The following is an 18,266-nucleotide window of genomic DNA, read 5'->3' as shown; positions in this document are numbered from 1 at the left end:
AAAAAAAAAAAAAAAAAGGTATCAGTGGTGCTAGGTACCATAAAAAAACAGGGCCAGGCATGGTGACTCATGCCTGTAATCCCAGCACTTTGGGAGGCTGAGGCAGGTGGATCACGAGGTCAGGACATTGAAACCATCCTGCCAACACGGTGAAACCGTGTCTCTACTAAAAATACAAAAATTAGCTAGGTGTGGTGGCACGCACCTGTAATCCCAGCTACTCAGGAGGCTGAGGCATGAAAATCGCTTGAACCTGGGAGGCAGAGGTTGCAGTAAGCTGAGATCACACCACTGCACTCTAGCCTAGCAACAAAGCAAGACTTTGTCTCAAAAAAAAAAAGAAAAGAAAAGAAAAGAAAAAGAAAAAGAATGCAGATTAAGGGGAGTAGAGAGTGAAGGTGATGGGATGTTCTATAGATGATGTAAGTATCTCTCAAAAGGTAGGTGACTTGAGCAGAATCCTGAAGGAAGCAAGGAAGTGAGTCACACAGACACTGAGAAAGAGAGCTCCAGGCAGACACATTAGCAAGTACAAAGGATGTGAGGCAGAAATGTACTTTGCCTGTTCTAAGCAATGAAATTAGTGTGGTTGAAATGGTATGAACAAAGATGAGAAAAATTGTAGGAGATGTGGTAAGAGGGGAAGCAGGAACCAGAACGCATAAGGCCTAATAGATCCAGTGGAAAGATGACAGGAGCCACGTTGGTAATTTTAAATACTCTAGCAGCCATATTTAAAAAGTGAAAAGAAGCAAGTGAAATTAATTTTAATAACACATTTTAATTGACCTTATACAACCAAAGAATTATCACTTCAACTTGTAATCAATATAACAAAATATTAATGAGATCTTTTACTTTTTTCTTACTTACTGTTTAAAACCCAGCATATATTTTATACTCACAGCACATCTCAGTACAGACTAGCCATGTTTCAAGTACTCAATAGCTACATATGGTATCTAGCATATTGGACTATGCAGTCATAAAATATTGTAAAGGTCTTGAAGAGTTTTGTTTTTCAAAAATGTACAAAAATAAAGAGAACAGCATAATGAACTCAATGTTGCTCTCACCAGGTTTCAGTGATTAGCAATACATGGCCAATCTTTTTTCTCTCTCTTTTTTTCTTTTTTTGAGACAGAGTTCACTCTGTCGCCCAGGGTGGAGTGCAGTGGCATGATCTCAGCTCACTGCAACCTCCATCTCCCAGGTTCAAGAGATTCTCCTGCCTTAGCCTCCTGAGTAGCTGGGATTACAGGTACATGCCACCACACCTGACTATTTTTTTATATTTTTAGTAGAGACAGGGTTGCCATGTTGGCCAGGCTAATCTTGAACACCTGACCTTAAGTGATCCACCTTGGCCTCCCAAAGTGCTGGGATTTCAGGTGTGAGTTCTGCACCTGGCCAATACATGGCCAATCTTAATTCACCTGTACCTCCACCCACTCTCCCCAAACCCCGAATATTTTATAGGAGAAGCATGGATGGAAACCCAAAGACTTGTTATGAGGCTATGACAATAATCTGGGCAAACCAGCAGCAACTGAGCCTGGGGCGATGGCAGTGGAGATGGTGATAAATGGAAGGTTGACTGGACGTAAACTGAAAGTGGTCAGAAAATCACTGGTATTTAAAAGCATGAAACAAGATGAGTAGTAGGCAGTGAGTACCAGTAGAGTAGAGCAGAAGTCCTGGGACACTTCCAAGTTTAGAGCAGGAAGAGGAGGAACCAGGAAACGAGACTGAGTAGAAGTACCCAGTAAGAAAAAAAAGAAAATGAAACAGAAGAAAAAGTAATGTCACAGAAGACAAGCAAAAGAGGTGTTTCAAGAAGGAGGTGTTTCAAGCCTGTCCTCACAGGAGGTTCAGGTTTAATTCATGATAACGGCCTAATCTTGTAACCACCAAAATGAATACATAAAAATCAATCCTAGGCCAGGCACGGTGGCTCATGTCTAATCCCAGCATGTTGGGAGGCTGAGGTGGGTGGATCACAAGGTCAGGGATTCAAGACCAGCCTGGCCAGTATGGTGAAACCCCATCTCTACTAAAAATGCAAAAATTAGCCAGATGGGGTGGTGGGCACCTGTAATCCCAGCTACTCAGGAGGCTGAAGCAGGAGAATTGCTCAAACCCAGAAGCAGAGGTTGCAGTGAGACAAGATGGCACCATTGCACTCCAGCCTGGGTGACATAGTGAGACTCCAACTCAAAAAAACAAACAAACAAACAAACAAAAATCAATCCGAGATGGAAAGCAACACTCCCAGGATACCTGGTAGAAAACAAATGCAAAATGACTATCAGCATACAAACTTCAGCCCAGACCTGTCAGAATTCCCACTACAAAAGACACATTGAACATGATATCACAATCCAATATTACAAAACAATAAGAAACAACCTCTTATGAATTAATATCAGTAGTCACAACAAACAGCAGGTTTAAGCCACCAATAACTTTAAATATTGAAAATACCTTTGCAAAAAATCACAACGATGAGAAAAATTATGACAGTGAAAGAGATTCTGATCTATCCAACTCCATCCTGCTTCTAACCTCCTAAACTACTCTTATTCATTCTTGGGTGTAGGCCAAGCTAGCTTTGGGAGGAATTTAGTTTATATTTTAAATGATAATAGCCCTTCCCAAAAACTAAACTGCCTTTGTAAAACTAACAAAAGGCCAAGAGGTTAGGAAAATGAGAGGGGCCTGAATTTTTCTAAGATGTAAGCATAGTTAAATGATTACCAGCCGTTATTCCAGAGATCACAAGAGTTGCATCTTCCCCAATTCACTATTATAGAACCTAAGATTGGCCTCCTGAGATATCCTTCAGCCTTTTGCATTTCTGATGACTGAAAGGGCCCACTGAGACCTACAACTCTTGGCTCAACTAGTCTTGTGGCCCTCACCCAGATAGAGACTCAGTACACAAGGAATGTTTTCCACACCCCTGTAGGAGCTCAGTAAAGGTGGTAGGAGAAATTTTAGAAAATGCAAACTTTCTTGGAAGGTCGGAAGGTTTTGCAAAAGCCTTGGAAAGAGATTATGACTGAAGGCAGCCTAACGCCCTTACCTTGAGCTAATAGCTAGGAGTAGATACAAAGCAATGCGGAGAAGTTTATCTAAATAGCTTGTTTACTTGTGTGGTCCTAAGGCTGATCTTTCACCTTCCATGGGCACATGACTGATCTCTACTGGGGAAGGGGGGGGGGTTGGCAATGTTAATTACCCTCTAATGGTGTTTACTTGAGACCTTTGTCATTTAATCTGTGCTAAAAAAAAAAATTCAAAGGGCACTGGCTTCTTGAGGCTGCTGCTGACTCTGGCAGAGGACCCCAGGCCAGACATAAGCAAAACATTTGTGTCAGTACATGTTTTCATCCATCACTCGGTCAGGGTCTGTGGGTCAGACCTGGCACACCCCTAAGATTATATCCTCAACCAAACAGCATTACTCATTCCCTTGACCATCAAACTATCCTTGGAAAACCCTTGCCTCCAAATTTTCAGGGAAATTGATTTGAGTGATAACTTTGTGTCCTGTGTGGTGTGGCTGGCTTTGTGTCAAACTCTTTCTTTATTGCAATACCATGGTCTCAGTGAATTAGTTTTGCCTGTTCAGTGAGCAGGAATAACCCATCAGGCAATTATAACAACAGAATTTTATAGATAAATTCTATGAAACAGAGACAGGAATAGCACTGGATATAAAACAGGAAGTAGTTAATGAAATCATATGATAACAGAAAACTCAAAATAAGGGAGTGAAAACAGTCAAAACCCTGGTCAAGGTGACATGTCTGTGACTCTCCAGGCAACCCCAAATAAGGAATAACGGGGTTGGGAATGAGGGTAGGGGGGGTCACTGAAATCCCCTCCTTTTCCAGAATAACTAGTGATTATTATTCCACCCCCTAATTTTTAAAAACCCATAAAATTAGAAACCCAAACTCCATTGTACACAACTCTTTCTCACAGGCATGCCCACACGTCTCTCTTAAAGTGTGTACTTTTACTTGGCAATAAAAGCTTCCTGCCTTTTGCTTCATTCTGACTCATCCCTGAATTCTTTCTCGAGATAGTGTCAAGAACCTGAAAACTAGCCGGGCGCGGTGGCTCAAGCCTGTAATCCCAGCACTTTGGGAGGCCGAGGCGGGTGGATCACGAGGTCAAGAGATCGAGACCATCCTGGTCCACATGGTGAAACCCCGTCTCTACTAAAAATACAAAACATTAGCTGGGCATGGTGGCGCGTGCCTGTAATCCCAGCTACTCAGGAGGCTGAGGCAGGAGAATTGCCTGAACCCAGGAGGCGGAGGTTGCGGTGAGCTGAGATCGCGCCATTGCACTCCAGCCTGGGTAACAAGAGCGAAACTCCGTCTCAAAAAAAAAAAAAGAACCTGAAAACTGGATGGGCTGGTGTCTCACCGGCTTCTGGAGACCCACCTAAGCCTTCCAGCAACAAAATATATACATTGTCAACAAAAAGAGTCAAGCTCAGTAAAATATTTGAAGAGATTTATTCTGAGCCAAGTAAGAGTGACCAATGGCCCAAGACACAACCCTTAGGAGATCCTGAGAACATGTGCCCAAGATGGTTGGGGAAGAGCTTGGATTTACACATTTTAGAGAGACATGAGACATTAATCAAATACATGTAAGATATACATGTATCTGGAAATGTGGGACAACTGGAAGTAGGGGGGACTTCCAGGTGATAGGCAGATTCAAGGATTTTTCTGATTGACAATTGGTTGAAAGAGTTATTGTCTAAAGACTTAGGAATGTCTGGGTTAAGATAAGGGTTGTGGTGACCAAGATTTTATCATGTAGGTGAAACCTACCTGGAACCAAATTTTTCTTGTCAAACTTAATGAGTCTACAATTAATTCTAAAAGGGAGAAGAATATAATGAGGCATGTCTGACCACCCCTCTGCATCATGGCCTGAAACAGTTTTTTGGGTTAGCTTTGGAATGCCCTTGGTGAGAGGAGGGGTCCTTTCAGATGATCATGGTACTTAAAATTTTATTTTTGGTTTACATTTATTATTATTTTTGAAAAAATCCAAAGCATGAGGGGAAAAAGCATATAAAAAAAAATACAGGCATATTCAGAAAAAGAACTTCCACTTCTAGCTGTGAGGGAGAAATAGGAACTGTATTTACCCTCTGTGGTAGGCTGAATAATGACGCCCCAAAATATTTAAGCCCAAATCCCTAGAACCTGTGAATGTTATCTTATATGGCAAAAGAGGCTTTGCAGATTAAACTAAGGATCTTGTGATAGGGAGATTATCTAACACACATTAAATGTAATCACAAGTGTCCTTATAAGAGAGAGGCAAAGAGAGATTTGACAGAAGCAATGTGATGACTGAAGCAAGATGCTATACTGCTGACTTTGGAAATGGGAAAAGGGGCCAACAGCCCAGGAATGCAAGGAATGAAGCTCTAGAAGCTGGAAAGGCAAGGAAATATTCTCTCCTAGAGCTTCCAGAGGAGCGTAGCCCTGCCAACATCTTGATTTCAGCTGGTGTAACTGATTTCAGATTTCTGATCTCCAGAACTCTAAGAAAATAAATGAATTGTTTTTGAGAAAGAAAGGAAACATTTTATGTGAGAAACTGAGCCTCTTCTAAATTACCAGGCCAGAGAGGATGGGATATGGGACAGCACTCACGTAATGTCACCCTTCCCCAGCCTGAGCTAAGTAATCATCTCTAGAAGCTGCTTGCTATATGGACTCTAGACTAGTGGTCCCCAACCTTTTTGGCACCAGGGGCCAGTTTCATGGAAGACAGATTTTCCACAGACCAGGGAGGTGGGGCAGGATCATTTGGGGATGAAACTGTTTCACCTCAGATCATCAGGCATTAGTTAGATTCTGATAAGGAGTGTGCAGCCTAGATCCCTCACATGTGCAGTTCACAATAGTGTCTGCACTCCTATGAGAATCTAATGCTGCTGATGATCTGACAGGAGGCAGAGCTCAGGTGATAATGCTTGCTCACCACTGCTCACCTCCTGCTGTGCTCCCAGTTTCTAATAGGCCACAGACCAGTACAGGTTCATGGCCTGAGAGTTGGGGACCCTGCTCTAGATTGTCATCATGGACACCATAACCCACACCCTGTAGTTCAACAGTGTATAGCCAACTGCTAATCAGTGTTATTTTCTGAAAAGCAATGAGAATTCCTGACAAATAGCTTTGTAGCAGCCCACTCATTCTCTCCCTTTTTGCCTTTAAAAACCCACTTGTAACAAAGGTCTAACAGAGCTCATCATATCCAAGGTTACTTGGGTCTGTCTTCCAGGCCGCTGTCCTCATTCTGGCGCAAGTCAACTCTTTAAAATTGTATTTTGTGCCTCAGTTTCTTCCTTTAGGCCAACATTTTAATCCACCAAATTTGTGATGATTTGTTACTATACTCCTCCTTCACCTTAAACAAATAAAAACCCAGGAAAAAACATATAAAACACTTTTCAGATGTTGAACAACAGGAAGCACAGACCAGTGATCCCTGAGAGAAGGAAAACAAATTAAATAAGCCCTATAATCGCAGCCAGCTTACTACACGAGAGTTTCCAGGCCACAGCACAAGGAAAGGGAACCCAAACAGGGCCAGACATTCTCTCCAAATTGAAAAGGAAACGTTGAGAATTCAGCAAAGCCAGTGCAGCTAGAATTTGCAAGGCAGAAAATGCTTCAATTGAGTACTGATCAGAATGTTTGATGAGAGTGATTTAGTCATAGTAATTAGAATTGCTAAAAAAATTTTTAAACTGACCATATCAAATATTGATGAAGAAGCAGAACTAGAACTCTTCGTACATTGCTGTTGGGAATACGAAATTGTACAGCCACTCTAGAAAACAGTTTCATGGTTTCTTATAAGGTTAAATACACACTTACCATATGACCCAAAAATCCCAACACTCCTGGGTATTTACTCAAGAGAAATAAAAAATTACATAAACATGCAAAGGCTTACACATGAATGTTTATATTAGCTTTATCCATAATTACAAGAAACTATAACAAAATATCCCAAATGTCCATCAATTAGTGAATGGATAAACAAATTATGGTACATTTATACAATGGAATACTGTAACCATGTAAAGGGTTCATTTTTCCCACTGCCCAGATAGTGCCAATTTATCAAGACAGAAGTGCAAAAGATTAAAAGTTTAAGGCACCTACATCCAACTAAATGGGAGACTGGAGCTTTATAATTACTCAAATCAGCCTCCTCAAACATTTGGAGACTAGGGTTTTTCAAAGATAGTTTGGGGAGAAGGGAGTGGCTAGGAAATACCTGCTGCCGATTGGTTGGAACTGCAATCACAGGGGTGTGGGAAATGGTCCTCTTCTGAAAAGCACAAAATCTGCTTCTGGTCAGGTCACAGGACCAGTTGGTGGGGTGTGAGTGAAGCCATCCATAGTCAGAAATGCAAAAGCCTGAAAATACATCGCAAAAGGCCAGTCTTAGGTTCTACAATAATTATTTTATCTGCAGGAGTAATTGGGAAAGTTGCAAATCTTGTGACCCCTGGAATAATGGCAGGTGACTGTTTATGTCTACACTTTAGCGGAATTCAGATTCCTTTCATCTTTCTAATCTGGTGGTCTTTCATTGGCTTTGCAAAGACAGTGTAGTTTGGGGGAATGGCTATTATCATTTAAATTACAAACAAAATTTCTCCCAAAATTAACTTGGCCCACACCTAGAAATGATTAATGACAGTTTCGGGGTTAAAGACAAGATGGGGGTTGGTTAGATCAGATCTCTTTCACTGCCATAAATTTCTCACTGCATAAGTTTTGCAAAGGCAGTTTCAAAACTACTCTGCAATACAATAAATTAACTAATGATTCATGCCGCAACATCCTAAACTCTGTTTTTAATTCTTTTTTATTTTTTTTGTGAGACAGAGTTTTGCTCTTGTTGCCCAGGCTGTATTGCAATGGCACCATCTCAGCTCACTGCCACCTCTCCGTCCCAGGTTCAAGCAACTCTCCTGCCTCAGTCTCCCAAGTAGCTGAGATTACAGGCATGTGCCACCACAGCTGGCTAATTTTGTATTTTTAGTAGAAATGTTGTTTCTCCATGTTGGTCAGGCTGGCCTCAAACTCCCAAACTTAGGTTATCCTACCACCTTGGCCTCCCAAAGTGCTGAGATTAAAGGCATGAGCCACCGTGGCAGACAACATCCTACAATCTTAAAAATATTATGCTAAGCAAAAAGGACAGACACAAAAAAACACAATATACGATTCCATTTACATGAAAAAGATTCCATTTACGGAAAAAGAAACTGGATCAATGCATCAGGGCCTGGGGAAAGGGACAAAATACAAAGGAACAAAGAGAACTTTCTGGAGTGATGAGAATATTCTATATATCTTGATTATGATAGTGGTTACGGGTCTGTATATATTGGTCAAAACTTTTAAAAAAGCAAATTAACCTAAAATTCATAAATTTATACCTCAGTGAAACCAGCTTCAAAACTTTTAAACAAAAGGCAGGAGGGAAATAGCATTAACACATTCTCAGATTCTACTATTTTAGGAGGTCAAGGTTTTTATTAACTTTAGATTTTAAGTCAAGTAAGCATTAAATATTTAAAGATAACTAGCATATGATTAGAAGTATAATGTATCACTTCCAAAATCATAGAGGGGAAAGGAGAAAAACAGAAAATATAATTAACCTAATAGAAAGCAAGAAAGGAGAAAAAAGAAAGCATAAACAAGGATTGTGATATTGTGATTTATAGTAAGAAATATATATTTGGGGCTGGGCGCAGTGACTCACACCCGTAATCCCAGGCACTTTGGGAGGCTGAGGTGGGTGGATCATGAAGTCAGAAGATTGAGACCATCCTGGCCAACACGGTGAAACCCTGCATCTAAAAGACAAAAAATTAGCCTGGCATGAGTGTAGTCCCAGCTACTCGGGAGGCTGAGGCAGGGAAACTGCTTGAACCCAGGAGGCAGAAGTTGCGGTGAGCTAAGATTGTGGCACTACACTCCAGCCTGGTGACAGAGCATGATTCCATCTCAAAAAAAAAAAAAAAAAAAAGAATGAATGAAAAGAAGTATGTATTTGGTTTTCACCCCATCCTGTTTCTTGACACACAGCTCCAAAAACCCTTGGAATCTCTGAAGCAGTGTATTTTTCTATGGTAAGGCTGATGAATCAGGGGTGCTGGTTGCCAGGGGAAGCTAACTATGTGATTAGAGAGTTGGGACTTTCAGCCTCAACTTCCCGACCTCCAGGGAGACGAGAAGGAATGAAGGTTGAGTTGATAACCAATGGCCAAACGACATAATTAATCATGCCTACTTAATAAGTCCTTAATAAAAACCCAAAAGGACAGTGTTTGCAGAGCTTCCAAATTGTTGACCAAGTGGAGGTTCCTGGAGTGTGGTGCACCTGGAGAGGGCACGGAAGCTCTTTACCCCTTCCCACATACCACTGTCTATGTATCTCTTCCATCTGGCTGTTCATTTGTATCTTTTAAAATATTCTTTGTAGTAAATGGGTAAATGTAAGTAAAGTGTTACCCTCTGTTCCAGAAGCAACTCTAGCAAATCAAACCCAAAAAGAGGGTCATAAAAACCCCAGTTTATAGCCAGTTGGTCACTGACTGGCATCTGAAATGACCATGTGTGGAACAAAGACTTTAACCTGTGGGGCCTGATGCTATCTCCTGGTAGATGATATCAGAACTGAACTGAATTACAGGACACTCAGCTGGTGTCTGCTGAAGAACTACTTGGTATGGGGAGAAACCACTCTCCCACATTTTGGTCACAGAATTGTTCTGTGTTGTGTGTGTAGTACCAGAAAAACCTGTTTATTGTTTTCCTACATCAAACAAGGAATGGCTGGGCACAGTGGCTCACTCTTGTAATCCTAGCACTTTGGGAGGCCGAGGCGGGTGAATCACCTAAGGTCAGGAATTCGAGACCAGCCTGGATAACATAGCGACACACCATCTCTACTAAAAATACAAAAATTGGCCGGGCGTGGTGGCTCACGCCTGTAATCCCAGCAAGTTGGGAGGCCAAGGTGGGCGGATCATGAGGTCAGGAGATCAAGACCATCTTGGACAACATGGTAAAACCCCGTCTCTATGAAAGATACATACATACATACATACATACATACAAAAATCAGCCAGGAGTGGTGGCGGGCATTTATAATCCCAGGTCCTCGCAAAGCTGAGGCAGGAGAATCACTTGAACCTGAGGGGTAAATGTTGCAGTTAGCCGAGATCGAGCCACTTCACTCCATCGTGGGCAAAAGAGCAAAATTCCGTCTCAGGAAAAAAAAAAAAAAAAAAAAAAAATACAGGATAAAGAGCACAAAGTAAGTAAATGAAAACATCAATCATCACATAAAGGCAAATAGATTAAGCTCACCAATTAAAAGAAAAAGAATCTCAGATTGGAGAAATTAAAAACATCTAAACATAGGTTGTTGACACATCTAAAACATACCGGGGTAAAAAACTTCAAAAAAAAAAAAAGGGAAAAAAATAACAAGCAAGTATTAACTAAAAGAAATTACACATGTATTTCAAGACAGTATATTGGTATTCCGAGATAATTATTTTAGTATCAGACAAAATATATTTTTAAGAAAAAAATTCTTAATATGGACAAAGAAAGTTACAACATGAGAATGAAAATAATTCATTAGACAGATAAAACAATCTTCACATAATTTTTTCTTTTTACATTTTATAAAACTTATGAATATGTAAAAGTAGAAAAAAAAAAACAGTACAATAAACACCTAAAAATCAACAGCTTTGGTAGGAGAATACACCTTTTTCCAGATGTGTGAAGTATTTTGGTGTGAAATGTCATAATGTGTAAAACTGACTTTGAAACAGTTCAACGACAATTATAAAAAACAAAATATAGATGGATAAATCATGAAGCTATTATGACAAACCGTTAACAATGGATGACTCGAATTATCACCTCAACACATAAAAATAGCTCCATCATTTGATCTCACGGTCATTCTATAAATTTCCCCATTGTCCCCAAAAATGTCATTTGTAACACACCTTTTTTCATAGCACTATCCAATCAATGATCATCTGTTGCATTCCACTGTTATATCTTTTATAAAGAAGAAAAATCACAGATCATTTTTTCTCATTAATATACATGTAGATTTTTTAATTTCCTACAACAAAATAATAGCAAATTGACCCAGTAAAATATAAAAGGAATAATACAAACATTTTGTACCAAGTTCAGTTTTTTCCAGGAAGGCAAAATTGGCTTAATATCAACCAATGCAATTCACCATATTAAGAGAATAAAGAAAAACAATGCAAATTGACAGTAACATGGACTAGGAATCAAAAGCCCATTATAACCAGATGCCTGAGAGTAAAATAAATCTACAATACAAACAAAAACAAAAACAAGACAAAAGCCACATCATTATTGACAGAGAAATAGGCAGCAATTTGGTTTTGAATTTTCCCAAGGGATGAGTCATCTCTAGGCTAGATTTTTCTTTTTTTGAGACGGAGTTTCACTCGTTGCCCATGCTGGAGTGCAATGGTTCAATTTCAGCTCACTACAACCTCTGCCTCCAAAGTTCAAGCAGTTATCCTGCCTCAGTCTCCCAAGTAGCTGGGATTACAGGCACGCATCACCATGCTCGGCTTTTTTTTTTTTTTTTTTTTTTTTTTTTTGTATTTTTAGTAGAGACGGGGTTTCACCACATTGGTCAGGCTGGTCAAGAACTTCTAACCTCAGCTGATCCACCCACCTCAGCCTCCCAAAGTGCTGGGATTACAGGCATGAGCCACCTCGACCGGCCACTTTCTTTATAATACAATTAACAAACAAGTTTTGGGACACCAAAAGACAGTGACTGATCAAAAAGTTGTTCTACTAGTCCCTTTATTCTCTGTTTTAAAAACAATATTTTATCGGCCGGGCGCGGTGGCTCAAGCCTGTAATCCCAGCACTTTGGGAGGCCGAGGCGGGTGGATCACGAGGTCGAGAGATCGAGACCATCCTGGTCAACATGGTGAAACCCCGTCTCTACTAAAAATACAAAAAATTAGCTGGGCATGGTGGCACGTGCCTGTAATCCCAGCTACTCAGGAGGCTGAGGCAGGAGAATTGCCCGAACCCAGGAGGCGGAGGTTGCGGTGAGCCGAGATCGCGCCATTGCACTCCAGCCTGGGTAAGAAGAGTGAAACTCTGTCTCAAAAAAACAAAAACAAAAAAAAAAAAACAAAAAAACCCACAATATTTTGCATTTCCCTGATGGAAGGAGGTATTATGACCATTCTATTACCTTTTACCTAGCCTGGGAATGGGGGAATATGGAGACATCCAATCAATGGGAACATAAAATGGCGCAAACACTTTTGGGAAAGATAATTCGGAAAAAAGCACATTTCTTTTCTTTTTTTTTTTTTTTTTTTTTTTTTTTTGAGACTGAGTCTCCCTCTGCTGTTCAGGCCAGAGTGCAGTACTCCATCCCAGTATTTGGAATTGCAGGTGGCCGCCACCACGCCAGGCTAATTTTTGTATTCTTTTAAGAGTTAGGGTTTCACCATGTTGGCCAGGATGGTCTCCATCTCCTGACCTGGTGATCCAACTGCCTCAGCCTCCCAAAGTGCTGGGATTACAGGCATGAGCTACTGCACCCAGCCAAAAAAAAGTGTATTTTTAATGCAATTATCCTATCATCCTACTTATTTATCCAAAAGAAATGAAAGCTTAAATTCACAAGACTTCTTTTAGAATGTTCATAGCAGCTTTATTTATGATAGCCAAACACTAGAAATAGCCCAGGTGTTCATCAATAGGAGAATGGATATATAAACTATGTCAGATTCATACAACAAAATACAACTCAGCAATACATAAATTACTGATGCAACAATGTGAATGAATACCAAAAACTGATGAGTGAAAGCTGCTAGACATAAGAACACATGTTTTTATGATAGCATTTATGTGAAATTCTAAAATAGGCAAAACAAATCTATGGTGGAAAATTTTGCCTTGTAGGTAGAGAGGTTAGAATTGAGTAGGAAGAGTCTGAGGGGCCTTTTCGGTGTTACGGTAATGTTCTTTATCTATAGGAGTGTGAGTAGCAGGTAAACGCATTTGTCAAACCTCAGCTAGTGCATACTTAAAATTTGTGCATTTTGTTGTATGTAACTTTTACATCAAAAGAAGAAAACCCTAAAGAAATACCAAATTTGCTAATGATTTACATGCTAAAGTATTTATGGGGAAGTGTACTGATGTCTATAATTTGTTTTGAAAAGCATTAAAAAATAAAATGGATTAATAGCTATGGTGGAGTATAATTTAAAAATTAGCACTTTGGGAGGCTGGGGCAGGCAGATCACATAAAGGTCAGGAGTTTGAGACCACCCTGGCCAACACGGTGAAACTCCGTCTCTACTAAAAATACAAAAAAATTAGCTGGGTGTGGTGGCGGGCACCTATAATCTCAGCTACTAGGGAGGCTGAGGCAGGAGAATCTCTTGAACCCAGGAGGCGGAGGCTGCAGTGAGCTGAGATTGCACCATTGCACTCCAGCCTGGGCAACAAGAGCAAAACTCTGCCTCAAAAAAAAAAAAAAAAAAAAAAAATAGCCTAACTTTTCCCCATTATGCTTCTCTATATTCTCATTGTCTCTCCTGGTTTGTTGTTGTTGTTACTGTTTTGAGGCAGGGTCTTGCTATGTCGCCCAGGCTGGAGTGCAGTGGTGCGACCATGGCTCACTGCAGCCTCTACTTTACAGGATCAAGCAGTCCTCCTGCCTCAGCCCCTGAGTAACTGAGACTACATGAGCAATACCAGTCCCCTAAACAAAAGTTCTTAAGAACTGGCCGGGCGCGGTGGCTCAAGCCTGTAATCCCAGCACTTTGGGAGGCCGAGGCGGGTGGATCACGAGGTCAAGAGATCGAGACCATCCTGGTCAACATGGTGAAACCCTGTCTCTACTAAAAATGCAAAAAATTAGCTGGGCATGGTGGTGCGTGCCTGTAATCCCAGCTACTCAGGAAGCTAAGGAAGGAGAATTGCCTGAACCCAGGAGGCGGAGGTTGCGGTGAGCCGAGATTGCAGCATTGCACTCCAGCCTGGGTAACAAGAGCGAAACTCCGTCTCAAAAAAAAAAAAGAATCATTCAGGGCTTTCAATTATGGGAGAAAAATGGTTTCAATTAACTATATATATATATATATATATATATATGTGTGTGTGTGTGTGTATATATATATATATGTATATATATATATGTGTGTGTATATATATATATATATGTGTATATATATATATATATATTTTGGTCTGTTTCATTACATCATGCTCCCTTTTCAGGTAGATACTTCTAAAAGAGAAGGGGAAAAAATGGTAACTATATTAATAGCTATTCAGCTCAAAAGTGTTTGGTTAAAAACAGAACACTGTTTACATTTAAACCAAAACTTGTGAGTGAGAGGTTCCTATGCAAGCTGCTAACACTGTAGGCTTCCAAGGCATAACTAAATGAGATGAGACAAATTTCTATAAATTCAAAAGAATTTATAGAATTCTAAAGTTTGCCTAAAAAGGCAAACTTGAGTCTTGACAGTCTATGTAACTCCAGAGTCAAAATCATGTTTCTTGAACATTAATGAGACCCAAGTATCATTAACTACCTGAAGTAATGTTTAAATTACTTTTTAATTCACATATTTGCTTAAAGTAAACCCAAAGACACCTTGATACAAGTTTGCAAGTTTTTAGTACCTTTAGTGATGCCCTCTGTGCTAATGTCCAAATTAACTAAGATTAACTGTCAAGCCTTAGTATTTATACCTTCAGTTAATCTTAGTTAATTTGGACATTAGCACAGAGGGCATCACTTGAAAATCAACAGTGATTTTTAGGAAGTCAGGCCTCAGTTCTCCACTCTATCTCTGAATCAGACTCTCCTACCCCAGGTATCAAATAAGAGGCACTATAGGGTAACCTTCAATTTTTCTCTTTTGAAAAAGTTATCAGGAATTGAAACGAAACCAAAATTTTCTTAAGACTCCTTTTAGCCATTTATAATTTATTAAATGCACAACCAACATGAAAGAAAAAAGCCTGTAATGTTTTTAAGTAGAAATAATATATTTTATTTCACCCCTGAAAAAAAACAAAAACAAAAATGTCCACATGTAATAGGAGAGACTAAACGATTATTCCAAACTTCTACCTGGCAATGGTATATAATTAATTTCTTCACATAAAGGTAGAGAGTACAGAGAAGAGAACAGAGATTTGGAAATCTGTCTTTCATGAAACAATATTTTCATGTATTTATTTTAATAAAATATTATAATTATTGCTACATGTGGTAGCATATTGTAATAATGAACAATACAATATCTAAAACTAAATTCTATACAGTCTAAATCTAGAAGCTAGCTGCACTTAAGCAGTTATTATAGAGAATAAAGAGTATGAAATATAGGGCACCATGTGGCAATTAGATTTGCTACAAGGGAAATTTAAATAAAAGTATAATTTGTTTTATACTAGAATTACCAAGATTAGGATTTCCTGTGCTATATACAGTAGCTTTTTTCCTGAAAAGACAGTCAATCTTCATAGTTCATATTTTAAATGTTCTTAATTATTTTAAGTGGTCATTATATAAAATGAATATATAATGTATCTGTTATACAAATTCAAAATTTCTTAAAGCAGGATGCTCTTATACAATATAATGTTAACATTTTCCCAGCAATTTAATGCAGCACTAAAGTACTTTTATTACATACATCTGGCTAAAGTCCTCAAGAGTTCCAGTCTCCCAAGTCCCTTCCTCCCGGATCAATATAATAAAAGCAAAATTAACCCAAATATGGAAATAATGTGCTTTCCTGATAGCATAGACACGCAAAGTGTTAAACTTTTAAATGAACATTCATGTATGTGAAAAATCATGAATACTTTAGTTACTGTTAATCTCACCATAAAAATATTTTATTCTTCAGAACATATATATATGAGAAAAATTTAAGTATGAGATTAGAGTTTACAACTATTTTAATGCTGTTATTAAATTGCCCCAATGTTAACGAAAGGTAATGGACAGTGGCTGCTACCCATTTCAAGATTATGCTCTTATAAATGTAATTTTTAAAAATATACAGTAATTAACCTTCAGCTATTTCAAAGGATAGTGCAAATGAATACATTCTTTGGGTCATGATTTCAAAACATTATTTTCAACATTATATTTCCCTTCTCTGCTCACAACTGGAATAACAAAATATAGTACAAGAAGGAAGGACATTTTCAAATAGCCTTAGTTTAACAGTTACATCTATTGAGAACAAATGACAGAATGATTAACTATTCTCCACTTGTCCAAAAATCATGTTATATACTTAAATAAATATGTTATAGAAATGAATCCATGTCTTTCAGTGTTTTTGTTTTAGCTTGATCTCAAACACAAAAGATTTATACAAAACTCACCTACCTGCTTACTACATCAAGGTACCAAATTCCCTTTAAGGACATAGTACAGCATTGAAGAGACTTTCCTGAAAACAAACAAATAACTTTAAATTTTTTATGCACAGAATTAGAGTTCCATGAATCCAGCATACTCCTTGAAAATGTGTAGAGATTTTATTGTAAAATATTACTCTGTCCTAGCCAGCGATTATATAAAGCTTTTCTGCCATAGGATATAATCCACAGTGGATGGAGCAGCACAGCATGATCTTCAACTGCTATCTGATGCTGCCTGAGGCATTCGTTCTTTTATTTGTGGTTACTGGCACCAAATTCCCACCAGTACCATTGGTGGTGTTGGTTGCTGAGCCGTTCACAACAATATAGTCAACTTTGTTCTCCAGCTTCACCAATCGTTGCAAAATGTCATCCAGAAGGACAGCAATTGTTCTTTTCAGATCCGCTAGGGGGAAAAAAATCAGAATAAAATAAACATTAACAGAGCTCTTAATTACGGTTTTTTTACAGTTTGAAGGAAAAAAGTGAACAAGCACTGGGTCGTTGGAGAGAAAATGTACTAGAGAGAACACACTCACAATACAAATAGGAAAAGCCTAAATTTTTTTTTTTTTTTTTTTTTTTTTTGAGAGGGAGTTTTCCTCTGTGTCACAAGCAGAAGTGCAGTGGCATGATCTCAGTTCACTGCAGCCTCTGCCTCCTGGGTTCCAGCGATTCTCCTGTCTCAGCCTCCCAGGGAGCTGGGATTACAGACACGCACCACCATGCCCAGCTAATTCTTGTATTTTTAGTGGAGACGGGGTTGCCCCATGTTGGTTAGGCCGGTCTCAAACTCCTGACCTCAGGTGATCTGTCCTCCTGGGCCTCCCTCCCAAAGTGCTAGGATTACAGGTGGAGCCACCACTCCCAGCCATAATTTTTAAATCAACAGCATCATTTACAGAGCTTCCAAAACGAATTTCAGAGTTGTAAACGTGGGGGAAACTCTCACTTTTCTAGTGCGAGATAATGGATTTTAAAGTCTGATTCAAAATGTTAGTCCCACTGTTAGTAACTAATTTGCCTTGAGTTTCTTAAGTAGTTTATAAAAAATACTACGGACTAAACAGACAAAGTAAAAACCTAGCTAAGTAAGAAAGAGTCCATGAAATGCAGAAATCGGGAACCTCCACAGGGTGGAATTGTGGGGGAGCCTAGGGTCCAGCGCAAATGCCAGGAACCTGTTGAGTGCAGTAGGACACTAGCAGTAGTTCTGACTTAAATTTCCTCCAGAAAAATGGTGGGGAAGACAGTATCTTCCAACCTCTTTGTAACATTATGGAGTTTTAGTAAACTTTACTTGACAAGAATAAAATTATGAGGCTTTTCTGCCTTAGAATTCTCTTTCTCAGGTTTCTCAAAATCATCTAGCATATATTAGGTACTCCATTAGTGACAACAAACATTGTCATTTTTGTTGATCCTGGAGTAAAAAATCAGCTCAAGCCCTAATCTGGATCACCAGGGGAGAAATCATCTAACAACTGATAAATGTCCTGATGGTTCTATTAGAAAAGCACAAGCAACAAAAGAGAAAATAGATAAACTGGACTTCACTGACATTTAAAACTTTTTGTGCATAAAAGGACATTAATCAAGAAAATGAAAAGACAACCTATAGAATGAAAGAAAACATTTGCAAACCATATATGTGACAAAGATCTATTATCCAGAATATATAAA

The 18,266-nt window shown here is 39.1% G+C and overlaps 1 protein-coding gene across 1 annotated transcript in view; it reads right to left on the bottom strand.

The window, feature by feature from the left end:
- Nucleotides 1–15,177: 15,177 nt before the first annotated feature.
- The window catches only part of CCDC126 (coiled-coil domain containing 126), a 44,643-nt gene continuing 41,554 nt past the window's right edge, over nucleotides 15,178–18,266 (bottom strand). Inside the window, exon 3 of the mRNA XM_003935126.3 lies at nucleotides 15,178–16,989. Within this exon, the coding sequence (XP_003935175.1) occupies nucleotides 16,805–16,989 (185 nt within the window). The 3' untranslated portion in view covers nucleotides 15,178–16,804. The remainder of the gene's footprint in view (nucleotides 16,990–18,266) is intronic.

Source organism: Saimiri boliviensis, chromosome 10, assembly GCF_048565385.1.
Source record: "Saimiri boliviensis isolate mSaiBol1 chromosome 10, mSaiBol1.pri, whole genome shotgun sequence".
In the NCBI taxonomy this organism is placed as follows: domain Eukaryota; kingdom Metazoa; phylum Chordata; class Mammalia; order Primates; family Cebidae; genus Saimiri; species Saimiri boliviensis.
This window is presented reverse-complemented; position numbering and strand designations above follow the sequence as displayed.